This window comes from Aethalodelphis obliquidens, unplaced genomic scaffold, assembly GCF_003676395.1.
Source record: "Aethalodelphis obliquidens isolate GAN/ISIS:26980383/991018 unplaced genomic scaffold, ASM367639v1 scaffold51, whole genome shotgun sequence".
In the NCBI taxonomy this organism is placed as follows: Eukaryota; Metazoa; Chordata; class Mammalia; order Artiodactyla; family Delphinidae; genus Aethalodelphis; species Aethalodelphis obliquidens.
This window is the reverse complement of record NW_020837995.1, coordinates 9,232,719-9,249,161: the sequence shown is the minus strand read 5'-3', so window position 1 is coordinate 9,249,161 and position 16,443 is coordinate 9,232,719. Positions and strand designations below refer to the sequence as shown.

General features: G+C 38.3%; 1 protein-coding gene across 1 annotated transcript in view; it reads right to left on the bottom strand.

The window, feature by feature from the left end:
- The window catches only part of RTF1 (RTF1 homolog, Paf1/RNA polymerase II complex component), a 49,355-nt gene that overhangs the window by 8,650 nt on the left and 24,262 nt on the right, over window positions 1-16,443 (bottom strand). Inside the window, exons 4-8 of the mRNA XM_027083963.1 lie at window positions 14,967-15,171; window positions 7,370-7,484; window positions 6,581-6,692; window positions 949-1,084; window positions 279-456 (exon numbers count right to left, since the gene is read on the bottom strand). Of these exons, the coding sequence (XP_026939764.1) occupies window positions 279-456; window positions 949-1,084; window positions 6,581-6,692; window positions 7,370-7,484; window positions 14,967-15,171 (746 nt within the window). The remainder of the gene's footprint in view (window positions 1-278; window positions 457-948; window positions 1,085-6,580; window positions 6,693-7,369; window positions 7,485-14,966; window positions 15,172-16,443) is intronic.

The following is a 16,443-nucleotide window of genomic DNA, read 5'->3' as shown; positions in this document are numbered from 1 at the left end:
CGTTAAGTGTCTGCCTTCTCACATCTACATGAAAGGAGGATAGAGAAAATTGTTCTAAATCTAAACCCTTGGGCTCCAAGTACTCCTCCTGGCAGCAGGTCACAATAGATCTCTGGTTGGCTCAGACTGTCACTGCTCTAAGGGCATCTCAATTGGAGTCTATTTTCCCATCAAATGGGAAAAGTGACAGATTTGTTCAGTAGTTCCTACTCCTAGCTAAGAATCATTATATTTAAAACATAAAACATGGACAATTGTCCAAGGAAAGAAATACTAACCCGGTAAACTGGTTTGCTGTTGTGGTTTCCAATGCCAATCCGTACAAAACATCCTGTGACAGTTTTAGCAAAGAAGGGCATGTGACACCAACGTTCCAGCTTATGCCGTGATAATCGAACCCGATTCAGTTCCTCTGGTAAGGAGACCGGTTGTGATTTTGGAGGGATCTCTTCTTTCCTGTGAGGAACAAAGGACACTGGGAAAAATGTGCATCATAAAAACAGATCAAGGTAAATAAATAATACCAACTTCTTAAAACTTAACTGAAGTATGTGTGATTTCATACAGTAGGAGAAATAAATGAAGCAACAGGAAAGTGGGACTAGAATCCTATTCCTAACCAGTAGTGTGAACTGTCTCAAATGAGGCTGCCATCCCAGATAACCTATCAGACTAGGAAAACTAATGGAAGGTCCTGGCCAATCTGAGGGTGACATGAAGGCAGCTCCTACCCGCCTGGCCATGATAAAATGTGCAGGGGTACAGGCTAAGAGCCAACAGCAGAAGTATATGTTTGGGCTGGTGTGCTGGGGAACCCAGCTCGGCAATTCAGGGTATGGAACCAAACCAAAGTTCGTCACCCGAACAGGGGAAATTTGGAAACTACACTAAGCCTTTCCCCAAAGAACCACCTATCCTGACTACTAGACCAAAATGTACACAGCTTACTCCTCTTCTTCATCAGATGACGATGTTCGGGATGAGCGGTCTGACTTTTCACTGGACTTGTCATCTTCCTCCTCCTCCTCATCGTCAGAGTACACCTCACTGGTTTTTAATGGCTGTTTCTTGGCGAGGAGCTCAGCTTAAAAAAAGAGGAAATGTTTACCTAGATTCTCTCAATAAGAAGCTGAAACATCTTTCATCCCTGAAAAAGAACTGGAACATGGAAAAGGACTCAATAGACAGCTCCATCCTCTCTGGCCTGGTTTGTGATTACTTGTGTTAACAGGTACGTTAACCAGAAAGTTTAAGTCACACCGAATGTCAAGCCGCGGTAGACAAAAAAAAAAAGGGCTGGAAGACTGTCACTAAGTGGGCAAAAAGGGTCGCCAACTCTACTGACAGCTGTCTTTTATATCTCTCAAGGCACTTGAAGATTGGCAGGAAAATTGGGGATAAACTTAAGATGTCTTCAGAGAGTCTTTCAGGAAAAACTTACTTTGAGTTTACAGTACTATTTGTAATAGCAGGAGACTGAAAACAACCCAAATGTCCACAAAGGGGAGTGGCTGAATCACCTCTAGCACATCCACCCAATGAACTACGCTGCAGCTGTAAAAAAAGGAAAGAGCCGAGCCTTACACTGCATCCTGAGTCAGAAAATGTTTTAAATGAACACATAAATATTTTTAGGATAGGCATTATATGGTCACTGTATCAACTACTCAACTTTGCTACTGTAGACAGAAAGTAGTCACAATTATGAAAAAATGGGCATCATTGTATTCCACTAAAATTATTTACAAAAACAGGTAATCTACTAACCATTGCTTAACATAAAAACTAAGGAGTTATCTTTAGAATATATGGTTAAGTGAAAAAAGCAAGGCAGAGAGAAGTGTGTATAATGCACTAACATTAATCTAAGATGGAGGGTGAATCTGTGTCCTTTTGTTTAAAAAATAAAAAGGAAGGATATAAAAAAATTTTTTAAGTGGTCATCTACTATGGGAGGGAGGCAAGGGGTGAAAGAGAAGGCTATAGATGCTAAATTTCTCTGAATATACCTTGCTTAGTAGATTTGACTTTGGAACCTTGCATCGTGTATAATCATAGAACAGAACAATAAGTCATCTCTACAGATCACAAGCAAAATAAAACAAAGTACTCATTTGATGGCACAACCACACAAAAAACAGCTATAACAAGTGTTTTGTGTTGGTTTTTTTTTTTGACTGTGGGGCTTGTAAGATCTCATTCCCCTGGTCAGGGATTGAACCCAGGCCACGGCAGTTAAAGCGCTGAATCCTAACCACTAGACAATCAGGGAACTCCCAACAAGTGACTTTAAAACATAGTCATTCAAAAGACAGACATACAGACCAATGAAATAGAGAGCCCAGAAATAAACCCTTGCATATATGGTCAGAAGATTCCCAACAAGGGTGTCAAGGCCAATCAATAGGGAAATGACAGTCATTTCAAAAACTTGTGCTGGGGTGGGAGGATTTCCCTTGTGGCACAGTGGTTAAGAATCTGCCTGCCAATGCAGGGGACATAGGTTCAATCCCTGGTCCGGGAAGATCCCACATACTGTGGAGCAACTAAGCCCGTGCGCCACAACTACTGAGCCTGTGCTCTAGAGCCTGTGAGCCACAACTACTGAGCCTGCGTGCCACAACTACTAAAGCCCACGCACCTAGAGTCCGTGCTCCGCAACAAGAGAAGCCACCGCGATGAGAAGTCCACGCACTGCAATGAAGAGTAGCCCCCGCTCGCCACAACTAGATAAAGCCCGCACACAGCAACAAAGACCCAGTGCAGCTAAAAATAAATAAATTTATAAAAAACAAAAGAAAAACAAAAAACAAACTTGTGCTGTGGTACTTCCCTGGTGGTCCAGTGCTATGACTCCGTGCTCCCAATGGAGGGGCCCCGGGTTTGATCCCTGGTCAGGGAACTATACCCCACATGCCTCAACTAAGAAGCCTGCATGCCGCAACTAAAGATCTCTCATGCTGCAACGAAGATACTGCACATGGCAACGAAGATCCTGTGTGCCGCAACTAAGACCCAATGCAGCCAAATAAATAAATAAATATTAAAAAAGAAAACAAAACAAAAAAACCGAAAACAAACTTGTGCTGGGAAAACTGGATATCCCACATGCCAAAAAAAAAAAAACAAAAGTGGACTCTAACCTTACACTGTATACAAAAATTAACTCAAATGGATCAAAGATCAATTTTTTTCTTTTCTTTTGGTTGCGCCAGGTCTTAGTTGTGGCACATGGGATCTTCGTTGCCACATGCAGGATCTTCGTTGCGGCATACGGGATCTAGTTCCCTGACCAGGGATCAAATCTGGGTTCCCAACACTGGCAGCGTGGAGTCTTAACTACTGAACCACCAGGGAAGTCCCTGGATCAAAGACCTAAATGTAAGAGCTAAAACTATCAAACTCTTCAAAGGAAACAGGGGAAAGCTTTATGACACTGGATTTAGCAATGATTTATTGGATGTGACACCAAAAGTACAGGCAACAAAAGAAAAAAAAGTGAAGGCAAACAGTACTTCACCAAAATTAACTTATGCATCAAATGACACTATTAAAGAGTGAACGGACAACCTATGGGAGAATGGGAGAAAATATCTGTAAATCGTGTCTCTGATAAAGAATTAATATTCAAAATAATTTTAAAAGTCTTACAACTCAACAAGAACCAAAGAACTTGATTAAAACATGGGCAAAGGACTTAACCAGACATTTCATCAAAGAAGATATCCAAATGGCCAATAAGCATACAAAAAGATACTCAACATCACCAGTCATTAGGAAAACGCAAATCAAAACCACCACAAGATACCACTTCATGCTCACTGAAATGGTTATAATCATGAAGACAATGACAAGTGTTAGTGAGGATGTGGAAAGAGTGGAACCCTCATAAGTTGCTGCTGGGAATGCAAAATGGTTAAGCCTCTTGGAAAACAGCCTGGCAGTTTCTCAAAAGGTCAAACACAGGGCTTCCCTGGTGGCGCAGTGGTTGAGAGTCCGCCTGCCGATGCAGGGGACACGGGTTCGTGCCCCGGTCCTGGAAGATCCCACATGCCGCGGAGCGGCTAGGCTTGTGAGCCATGGCCGCTGAGCCTGCGCGTCCGGAGCCTGTGCTCCGCAACGGGAGAGGCCACAACAGTGAGAGGCCCGCGTACCGCAAAAAAAAAAAAAGTCAAACACCGAGTTACCATATGCTTTAACAATTCCACTATAAATGCTCAGAGCAGCATTATTCATAATAGTCAAAAAGTGGAAACAACCCAGTGTCCCTCAAAAGGTGAACGGATAAATGTGTATATCCATACAATGGAATATTATTCAGACATAAAAGAAGTATTGTTACGTGCTACAACATGGATGAACCTAGAAAGCATGCTACGTGAAAGAAGCCAGACACAAGAGATCATATATTGTATGAGTCCATTTATATGAAATGCCCAGAATAGGCAAGTCTATAGTGACAGAAAGTAGACCAGTGGTTGCCTAGGGCTGGGAGATAACAGGTCCGTAGAGGGGGGTGACAGTTAAGGGATATAGGGTTTCTTTCTGGGGTAATGAAACATCTTAAAACTCATTGAGTTTTACCACACAGCTGTGAATATACTACAAGCCATTGCCTTGTATACTTTAAATGAGTAAACAGTATGGTACCTTAATTATACCTTAAGAAAGTTGCTATAAATCAAAACAAAACAAAAAAACTTGGTATCCTGGTTTTGAAATGGACATACCAGTATGAGGCTCAAAATAAATTCTTAAAAAAAAAAAAATCCTAGCTGTGGACACTGAAAAGACTTAGAAATAATAACCAACCCAGTTGCACTCCTGCGTCTAGACTATGGTGTCTAAATACAATTTCTCATGAGAAAAGAAACCCCACCCAAAACCAAAAAAACCCCAGGGCTCCTTAGAGAAATGTCTGATTCCAAATCCAGAAAGCAAGAAAGCTATTAAAGACTACTGGGGTTTCACATCAAAAGGACTCAGGCTACAAAAAAAAAAAAAAAAAAAAAAAAGGACACAGGCTACAACTGCTTGAAGATAAGACAATTTGAGTCTCAACAATAATAATAATAATTGCAATGGAGTAAAAACATAAAGTATGGGGTCTTCCCTGGTGGCGCAGTGGTTAAGAATCCGCCTGCCAATGCAGGGGACACGGGTTCAAGCCCTGGTCTGGGAAGATCCCACATGCTGAGGAGCAACTAAGCCCGTGCACCACAACTACTGAGCCTGCAAGCCACAACTACTGAGCCCGTGCACCTAGAGCCCATGCTCCGCAACAGGAGAAGCCACCGCAAGCCCGTGCACTGCAACGAAGAGTAGCTCCTGCTCACAACTAGAGAAAGCCCGCATGCAGCAAAGAAGACCCAATGCAGCCAAAAAATAAATAAATAAATTTATAAAAATAAATAAATTTATATTAAAAAAACCCATAAAGTATGTTAAAATCCATGAGTTCACAGGGATATTCAAAATAAACAAATTTCACTGGTTATCTTTGGAGTTTGCCAAGGAACTATCTCATTCTTTTGAAAACTAGTAAATAAAAGGGGGAAAAAAAGGCAAGAATTTACTCTGCCTTTCCTATACAAAATGTCCCTGGTGGTAACTGAATAGCTGATGAGAAGTTTCTCTTTCCAGAAGCATACCAGATAATAAATGAAGAAAGAACGATACATTAGAATATCACCATTTTGTGGCTTAAAGACTTAAATATAAGACATGACACCATAAAACTCCTAGAAGAGAACACAGGCAAAACATTCTCTGACATAAATCGTACCAATGTTTTCTTAGGTCAGTATCCCAAAGCAATAGAAATAAAAGTAGGGACTTCCCTGGTGGTCCAGTGGTTAAAAATCCACCTTCCAATGCAGGGTATGTGGGTTTGATCCCTGGTCAGGGAACTAAGATCCCACATGCCACCAGGCAACTAAGTCCGCATGCTGCAACTACTGAGCCTACATGCCACAGCTAGAGAGCCTGTGTGTTGCAACTACAGAGCCCACGCGCCACAACCAGAGAGAAGCCCACACGCCACAATGAAAGATCCTGCATGCCACAACTAAGACCTGATGCAGCCAAAAATAAATAAACAAATAATTTTTTAAAAGGGAAGAAATAAAAGCAAAAATAAACACATGGGACCTAATCAGACTTATAAGCTTTTGCACAGCCAACGAAACCATAAATAAAATGAAAAGACAACCTACAGACTGGGAGAAAATATTTGTTACTATTTTTTAGGTATAGTAATGGCACTGTAGTTACATTTAAAATAGGAGTCCTTATCTTTTAGAGACACATATTGAAATATTTATGGTTGAAATATGATGATGCTGGGATTTACTTCAAAATAACCCAAAGGAGGAGAGCAGTGTATATTTAATAAGATTGGCTATGAGTTGACTGCTGAAGTTGGAGGATGGGTTCATGGAGTTTCATTACACTATTCTCTGTATGTGTTTGGAACTGCCTATACTAGAGAGCTAAAAAGGGGGAAAAATAAAAATTGGCATCAGGAAGTTAAATCATATGATCAAAGACACAAAGTAGCCATCACATTTTCCCCACCTACCTGTTCTGTTCTTCCGTTTTTCTCGCTCTGCTTTTAGCTCCTCCATGGCTTGAGATTTCTTATCTAGTTTCTCATCCCGTTTGGAACGTCGTTCCTTGTTATGGGATGTTACCTGGGAAGGGAAAAATATGTAGGATGGCTCCTTTTACCAACAGCTGATGATAATATTCTCTATACCTAAAAATCATTTAGTTCTCCAATGTGAATCTATATTGGTTGCAGAAATTGAAATTTGCTTAAGAGGAGAGAGCATCCTCTTGTGGACAAAGAGGATAGAGCAGTAAAGTCAGTCCTTGTCTTACCTGCCTAATAAACAGAAAGCCTAAGAAGTATAAGATAAACACTTTCTGGAAGGACTCCCTAGATCACAGCTAATATATGTTAATACTGTCAACAAAGCTTTTTGTGATAAATGCAGAGATGACTAATTTTCCCAGCTACATTTATTACCAAGTCCAGGATGACATACACCTGAGTAAACATCATAACCGATTCAGCTACCCAGGACAGGAAGTTTACAAACTTTCCCTTAAGGAGTGCTCACACACCAATGAGCTGCTTTTTACATGCAGACTTGAGTAGAATTCCCATGGAGTTAAACAGCACAGCTAATGGTGAAATGATATGTCCAGAGATTAATGAAACCTATAAGATGAAGATAGTACATAAATAGTTTTGCACTAACTGACCTACGCTGATTAATATAAACCCATCTTTTATATAAACACACATACACACTCAAAATAGAGGTTTTATTCTTTGGATAACAAGGACTATTGAATCTCCTACCTGAGATTCTTGAATCTGTGTCAGTTTCTTCTTTTCCTGCTCCTCTTCTTGCTTTTTCTTTTTTTCTTTCTTTTCTTTCTTTTTGGCTGTTTTCAGTTTTTTCCTGATTTCAAATCTGTTTAAAATATATTTATTTGGTTTTTAAGTGGCAATGAAATATTTGTAGACTGATTTCTATTAGATAGGAGAAAGGAATTAAGTGCGGGGAAGGAGTTAATAAATGTTTTGGTTTCCTGTAAGAAACTCCAATGTATCTTATAAGTACATTAGAAATATTGAATATAAATACACCAGAAGTACTTGAAAGCATTAAGGTGGAATAGACTTAAAATGAGAGAATACTGAGGATACTGTTGTATCCTGTTGGTAACGCACTGCTCTTCCTCAACTTCACATAATGGAAGAAAATAGTTGATTCTTGGATCAACTCCAATGGTGTCCCATTAGAAACATAATGAAGCCACAGAGAGCCACTCTCCCGTTGCGGAGCACAGGCTCCAGATGCGCAGGCTCAGTGGCTATGGCTCACGGGCCTAGCCACTCCGCGACATGTGGGATCTTCCCGGACTGGGGCACGAACCCGTGTCCCCTGCATTGGCAGGCGGACTCTCAACCACTGTGCCACCTGGGAAGCCCCACTGTCACATTTTTAAGGTGGTCAAGACACAGGCTGTATTTTAAAAACACCACTCTCCATCTTTCTTCATTAGGAAAAATGCCTCCCTCAGCTCCACCCCAGCAAACATGTGAATAAATATGCTATTCTCTTAAACAAATGCAATCTAGGCTCTCTCCCTGTAACAAAAAGCAGGCTTTTATGAAACAAAACTATTTTTTTGTGTGTGAATTTAAGGAACTTTGTGGAAGGAATAAAATAAATATTAAACTCTTTTCATAACATTCTAAAATAAACCCAATTATGAAATTTTTTACTTAGTTCTTAATAGGGTCAATATACAAAAATTAACTGTATTTCTATATACTTGCAATGAATAATCCAAAAACAAAACAAAGAAAACAATTCCATTTACAGTAGCATCCAAAAGAATACAATATTTAGTAATAAATTTAACAAAACAAGTGCTAGTCTTTCACACCCAAAACTAAAGGACTGTTGAAAGAAATTAAATAATACCTAAGTAAGTAGAAAGATATCACATTCATGGATTAAAAGACTTAATATTAGATGGCAATACTTCCAAATTTGATAAACAGATTCAACACAATTCCTATAAAAATCCCAGCTGCTTCTTTTGCTGTTGCAGAAATTGATAAGCTGATACTAAAATTCCTATGGGAATGCAGAGGGCCCCATATAGCCAAAACAATTTTGAAGAAGAACAAAGGTGGAGGACTTAACACTTCCCAAGTTAAAAATTGACTACATAGCTACAGTAATCAAAACAGTATGGTACTGGCATAACCATAAACATAATGATCAATGGAACAGAATACAGTCAACAAATAAATCCATATATCCATGAACAACTGATTTTCAACAATGGTGCCAAGACTGGGGAAAGAACAGTCTCTTCAACAAGTGGTACTGGGACAACTGGATAGCTACATGCCAAAGAATAAAGTTGGACTCTTACCTCACACCATATACAAAAAATGATCTCAAAATGGATCAATGAGGGGGAGAGGGATAAATTAGGAGGTTGGGATTAACATATACACACTACTATACATAAAACAGATAATCAACAAAGGCCTACTGTATAGTACAAGGAACTCTACTCAATACTCTGTAACAACCTGTATGGGAAAAGAACCTGAAAAAGAATAGATATATGTACATGTATAACTGAATCACTTTGCTGTACACTTGAAACTAACACAACATTGTAAATCAACTGTACTCCAATATAAAATTTTAAAAAATGGATCAATGATCTAAACATAAGACCTGCAACTATAAAACTGTTACAAGAAAACATCCAGGTAAATTACTCATGAACGTGGATTTGGTAAGATTCTTAGATATCAAAAGCTGCAGCAAGAAAAGAAAAAATTTATTGTGCATAAAAATTTTTTAATTTTGTGCATTAAACAATACTTGACAGTGAAAAATACAACCTACAGAATGGGAGAAAATATTTGCAAATCATGTTATCTGATAAGGGTCTACTAACCAGAATATATAAAGAACTCTTATAACTCAACAACAAAAAGACAACCCAATTAACAAATACGCAAAGCACTTGAACAGACATTTCTCCAACAAGGATTTGAAAAGATTCTAAACATCATTAGTCAACAGGAAAATGCAAATCAAAACCACAATAAGACACTTCACATTTACCAGGATAGCTATTATCAAAAAAAGAAAAAATAACAAGTGTTGGCAAGGATGTGGACAAACTGGAACTCTTATATATTGCTGGTGGGAATGTAAAATGGTACAGCTGTTACGGAAAACAGTTTGGTGGTTTCTCAAAAAGTTAAACATAAAATTACCATATGACTCAGCAATTCCACTCCTATGTATATACCCAAAAGAATTGAAAATAGATACTCAAATATTTGTACATGAATGTTCATAGTAGCACTATTCACAACAGCAAAGATATCAAAAAAGATTAATAAATAAAATGTGGTATATACACATAATGGAATATTATTTAGCCATAAAAAGGAATGAAGTACTGATACATGCTACATGAATGAACTTCAAATGTATGTTAAGTGAAAGAAGCCAGGCACAAAAGACTACATATTTATGATTCCATTTATATAAAATGCCCAGAAATAGGCAAATCTATAGAGACAGAAAGTAAGTTAGTGGCTTCCTAAGGCTAGGAGCAATAGAGGGAACTGAGTACCAGTAAGTACAGGGTTTTTTTTCTGGGGTGATGATAATGTTCTGAAATTAATTGTGGTGATGACTACACAACTTTATGAATGTATAAAAAACCACCGAACCACTTTCAACCACTTTCAATGGGTAGATTCTATGGTGTGTAAACTACATCTCAATAAAGTTATTTTTAAAAGTTAATACCTGAGGTGCTGAGAAAACTGGACAGCTACATGTAAAAGAATGAAATTAGAACATTTTCTAACACCATATCCAAAAATAAACTCAAAATGGATTAAAGAACTAAATGTAAGACCAGAAACCATAAAACTCTTAGAGGAAAACACAGGCACACTCTTTGACATAAATCGCAGCAATATTTTTTTGGATGTCTCCTAAAGCAAAGGAAATAAAAGTAAAAATAAACAAATGGGACCTAATTAAACTTAAAAGCTTTTGCATAGCAAAGGAAACCATCAACAAAACAAAAAGACAACCTACTGAATGGGAGAAAATATTTGCAAATGATATGGCCAATACACAGTTAATATCAAAAATATATATATATAAACAGCTCATACAACCCAACATCAAAAAAACAAACAACCTGATTAAAAAATGGGCAGAAGACCTGAAGAGACATTTTTCCAAAGAGGAAATGCAGATGGCCCACAGGCACATGAAAAGATCTCAACGTTGCTAATCATCAGGGAAATGCAAGTCAAAACCCCAATGAGATATTACCTCACACCTGTCAGAACGGCCATCATCAAAAAGAACACAAATAACAAATGTTGGTGAGGATGTGGAGAAAATTAACTGGCGCAGCCACTGTGGAAAAGAGTACAGAGGTTTCTCTAAAAATAGATACTTCCTTTGTGGTCCAGTGGTAATGAATCCGCCTTACAATGCAGGGGATGCAGGTTCGATTCCTGGTCAGGGAAATAAGATCCTACATGCTGCGGGGCAACTAAGCCTGCATGCCACAACTACTGAGCCCACACGCCTCAACTAGACCCCCTGTGCTGCAAACTACAGAGCCCACGCACCCTGGAGCCTGCACTCCACAACTAGAGAGGAGTCCGCGAGCCACGATGAAAGATCCAGCGTGCCTCAACTAAGACCCGATGCAGCCAAAAATAAATAAAATAAAATAAATAATAATAATAATTTAAAAAACTAAGAATAGGGACTTCCCTGGTGGTCCAGTGGGTACGACTCTGAGCTCCCAATGCAGGGGGCCTGGGTTCAATTCCTGGTCAGGGAACTAGATCCCACATACATGCCACAACTAAACCCCGTGTGCCGCACCTAAAGGCTGGTGCAGCCTAAATAAATAAATAATAAATAAATATTTGTAAATGAAGCAACTGACAAAGGATTAATCTCCAAAATTTACACCAGCTCATGCAGCTCAATATCAAAAAAACAAACAACCCAATCCAAAAATGGGCAGAAGACCTAAATAGACATTTCTTCAAAGAAGATATACAGATTGCCAACAGACACATGAAAGGATGCTCAACATCATTAATCATTAGAGAAATGCAAATCAAAACTACAATGAGATATCATCTCATACCAGTCAGAATGGCCATGATCAAAAAATCTACAAACAATAAATGCTGGAGAGGGTGTGGAGAAAAGGGAACCCTCTTGCACTGTTGGTGGGAATGTAAATTGATACAGCCACTATGGAGAACAACACTGAGGTTCCTTAAAAGACTAAAAATAGAACTACCATACGACCCAGCAATCCCATTACTGGGCATATACCCTGAGAAAACCATAATTCAAAAAGAGTCATGTACCAAAATGTTCACTGCAGCTCTATTTACAATAGCCAGGACACGGAAGCAACCTAAGTGTCCATCAACAGGTGAATGGATAAAGAAGATGTGGCACACATATACAATGGAATATTACACAGCCATAAAAAGGAACGAAACTGGGTTATTTGTAGTGAGGTGGATGGACCTAGAGACTGTCATACTGAGTGAAGTAAGTCAGAAAGAGAAAAACAAATACCTTATGCTAACACACATATATGGAATCTAAAAAAAAAAAAATGGTCATGAAGAACCTAGGGGCAAGATGGGAATAAAGATGCAGACCTACTAGAGAATGGACTTGAGGATACGGGGAGGGGGAAGGGTAAGCTGGGACAAAGTAAGAAAGTGGCATGGACATATATACACTACTAAACGTAAAATAGATAGCTAGTGGGAAGCAGCCGCATAGCACAGGGAGATCAGCTCAGTGCTTTGTGACCACCTAGAGGGGTGGGATAGGGAGGGTGGGAGGGAGGGAGACGCAAGAGGGAAGAGATATGGGGACATATGTATATGTATAACTGATTCAATTTGTTATAAAGCAGAAACTAACACACCATTGTAAAGCAATTATACTCCAATAAAGATGTTTAAAAAAAAGAAACCAAAAGGTAATAATAATAATAAATAAATATTTTTTAAAATATTAAAAAAAAAGAAAAACCTAAAAATAGAACTACCATATGACCCAGTAATTCCACTCCTGGGTATATACCTGAAAAACAAAAATGCTAATTCCAAAAGACACATACACCGCCATGTTCATAGCAGTATTATTTGCAATTGCCAAAATATGGAATGAATGGATAAAGAAGATGTGGTGTATATACATACAATAGAATACTACTCAGTCATAAAAAAGAATGAAACTTTGCCATTTACAACAACATGGATGAACTCAGAGGAGATTATGCTACGTGAAATAAGTCAGACACAGAAAGACAAACACTGTATGCTATCACTTATATGTGAAATCTAAAAAATACAACAAACTAGTGAATATAATAAAAAAGAAACAGATTCATAGATATAGAGAACAAACGAGTGCTTACCAGCGGGGAGAAGGAAGCAGGGAGAGGCAATATAGGGGTAGGGGATTAGGAGGTACAAACTATTATGTATAAAATAAGCTAAAGGATATTATGTATAAAATTAGCTAAAGGATATAAAATAAGCTAAAGGATATATATAAAATAAGTTAAAGGATTAGGAGGTACAAACTATTATGTATAAAATAAGCTAAAGGATAAAATAAGCTAAAGGATATACACAGGGAATATAGCCAATATTTTATAATAACTATAAGTGGAGTATAACCTTTAAAAACTGTGAATCACTAAATTATGCATCTGTAACTTATATAATATTGTACATCAACTATACTTCAATTTTAAAAAAGTTAACAGCTTATATTTACATTATGTTCTTATATGTATTATCTCACTGAAGACTTACAACAATCCCCAACGAGAAAGCTGAGGAATGAGGAGGGTAAGTGACTAATTCAGATAACCTGGCCAGTGAGTTTGACTTGAGCCTAGATTTTCTTTCTTCTTCTTCTTTTTTTAAAAAAATATTTATTTATTTGGCTGCATTGGGTCTTAGTTGCAGCACACGGGATCTTCGTTGTGGCATGTGGGATGTTTCCTTGTGGCGCACGGGCTCCAGAGCACACAGGCTCAGTAGCTGTGGCAGCGGGCTCTCTAGCTGCAGCGTGCAGGCTCTAGAGCACGCAGACTTAGTTGCCCTGCGGCACGTGGGATCTTAGTTCCCTGACCAGGGATGGAATCCGCATGCCCTGCATTGGAAGGCAGATCCTTAACCGCTGGACCACCAGGGAAGTCCTGAGCCTAGACTTTCTGATGGAAAATGTCAGTGCTCTTTGCACAACCAAGCTACCTTTATGCTGCCTGCACTTACCTTTAAAAAAAAATTTTTTTTAATAAAAAAAGAGGAAGCTCTAGAATAGGTGAAGAATCTAACAACCAAAAATGATACCTCACTACTGGTGTTGCTGGCTATAAAACAGGATGCTAATGGTGTTTACATTAAAAACATGGAGAAAGTTTCTGAGTTACCGTATTGTACTGCCTTGCAGCTAAACAAATGAGCTACAAAAACCTCCATTTTCTGTGATTGGCTCTGAACTTCTGTCTTAATTATCATCATTGTAAACATTCTTCCAATCACTAAAAAAGTCACAGAATCAGTCAGTCAACTGCTTCATTCACATAAGGTGAAAAATAAAAAACCCAAGTTTGAGATCAGCCACCCACTACTCTTAAGCTACTTTGTGATTTTATCATAGGGCCCTATTGGCCTTATATGAGAACCTCTTGTTATGCTCTCCCCAATTCAGAAATACAAATTTCAGAAGTCATTCTTAACCATGTGGCAACCGTGGTAGTTTCTTAAGTCCTGTTTGTTCCAATACAGGTAACCGTGGAAGCATTCACACTCAAAACAAATGTCTATTACTTGCTGCTGACTGAAAGCCAAACATTCTTGTCTAGAATAACTCACCAGACTTAATATGGTCTCCAGAAGGGACAGACAGGCTCCCAGACGAAATGGGACTAACTGCTGCCAAGGAAAATGCTTCTGTTTATTTCGCAATATTAGGTAGGTAGGGAAGGATCCAAATTGTGAGGACTATTTTATCTCCTGAGACAAAGTCAAGTTTATTTTCACCTTGAAATTCTGTTAGGAGATAAGGAAAAACTTCTGCCATTTAAATATGGCAAAAGTAATCCAAAATACTGAAGCAGCTTTGTATATCAAAATGCAATTTAACATTTGAGCTTAAAAAAAATACAAAAAGCATGCTGGGAGGATAGTCAGATTCCTAACTCATAAATAATGAGAAGAAATTTCAAGTCTTGAATCCTGTGAAGACAGGGCTCCAAATGTGAACTTTGGGAAATTACTTTATTATTTTATTTTATCATTAAGACTACCACTTTACCTTTTTTTTAACACCTCCCTCTTCTCTATGCGGTTGAACAGTTCTTGCTCTCTCTCCTTTTCTGTCATCTGTTCCAGACGGGCCCTGTCTTCCTCATCTCCCATGAGGTCTTCTCCATAGCCATCATGGAATTCCTCATCTTCTGAGGAAGAGTCTGAATCTGAACTGGAGGAGGAGCTGTTGCTGTCAGAATCTGACACTTCACCTGCAACAAAGGACCAAACACAAGATTAGGTGATGCTGCAGAAGACAGAGCCACAGGTGGCCCCACAGTGTTGATAATCATTACCCCTTGGCTCTTCTAGGTGAAGTGGAACATGGTCATCTCACCTCCCTTGGGAAAACGCTTGGTCTGCCTTTGGCAAATGCAAACACAGGTTACAGAAACTTAGGCTGGATTAAGAAACCAACATGATCTTTTTAATTTGACTTTTGTATTTTGAAAAAATTACAGACCTACAGAAAAAAGTTGCAAGAATAATTCAACTCCCGTACATCTGTTACTTAGGTTCACCCACTGTTAACATCGCCAGTTCACTTTCTGTCTACATACATAAAACAATTTACACATTTTTATCATTTATTTTGCTGAACTGAGAGTAAGCTGCAGAGATTGTGACCTTTCACCCCTAAATACTTCTTGTAAAAAGGACAGTCTCTTATATAACCAAGTATACAATGATCAAACTCAGGAAATTTAACATTTAAGAAATAGCATTATCTGACATATAGTCCATATTCAATTTTCATAATAAGTATACGGAGATGCTTTGAGACTGTGTAAACATCTTGTTCCTCAACAAACTATCATCCAGTGGTTTTAACACTCATTGATAACACTTCAATTATTACTATGATGGTTGAAAATGGTGATTGTCTAACTATACTTTCTTCTACATTTATTAGTTGGCATTTAAAAAAATCAGTGTTTTAATAAGTCATTAAATTGATTAGTGAATTCCTAATGATACTGGATCTTGGTAGGACAAAGGGTGATGGAAAAAAGCATTACATATTGTAACTGAGTATTATGTTAAACTAGCAATTTTGTGCTTGACTCAATTTGAGCTAACATTCACAGGCATGTGCTTAAAAAGCAGGTTAGGCCAATTCTGTACAAGCCAGTTTGTATATAAACATTATTACTCAAAACAAATATAAAGTTTACCATTTTAGTCCTGGAACAAGTTCACTTTCAAACTAGTGTTAGCAAAAATTCTCATTTCAAAACAACATTTTTTTTTACTGAGTTTTGTATCTGGTTCAAGGATTTTCCCCCTATGAATAACCAAGAAAAAGGAAAGAGAAGGCACTCAAGTTAAGGTAAACGGAGATTCTAACGCAGGGAATCCTCATGGGTTTCCTGGATGGGTTTCAAGGGCTTCACTAACGCTTTGGAATGCATGTATTTTTCTTGCTTCATTCAGATTCTAAACAGACCATGACCATTGAAAAGATTAGAGACCCCTGCAATAAA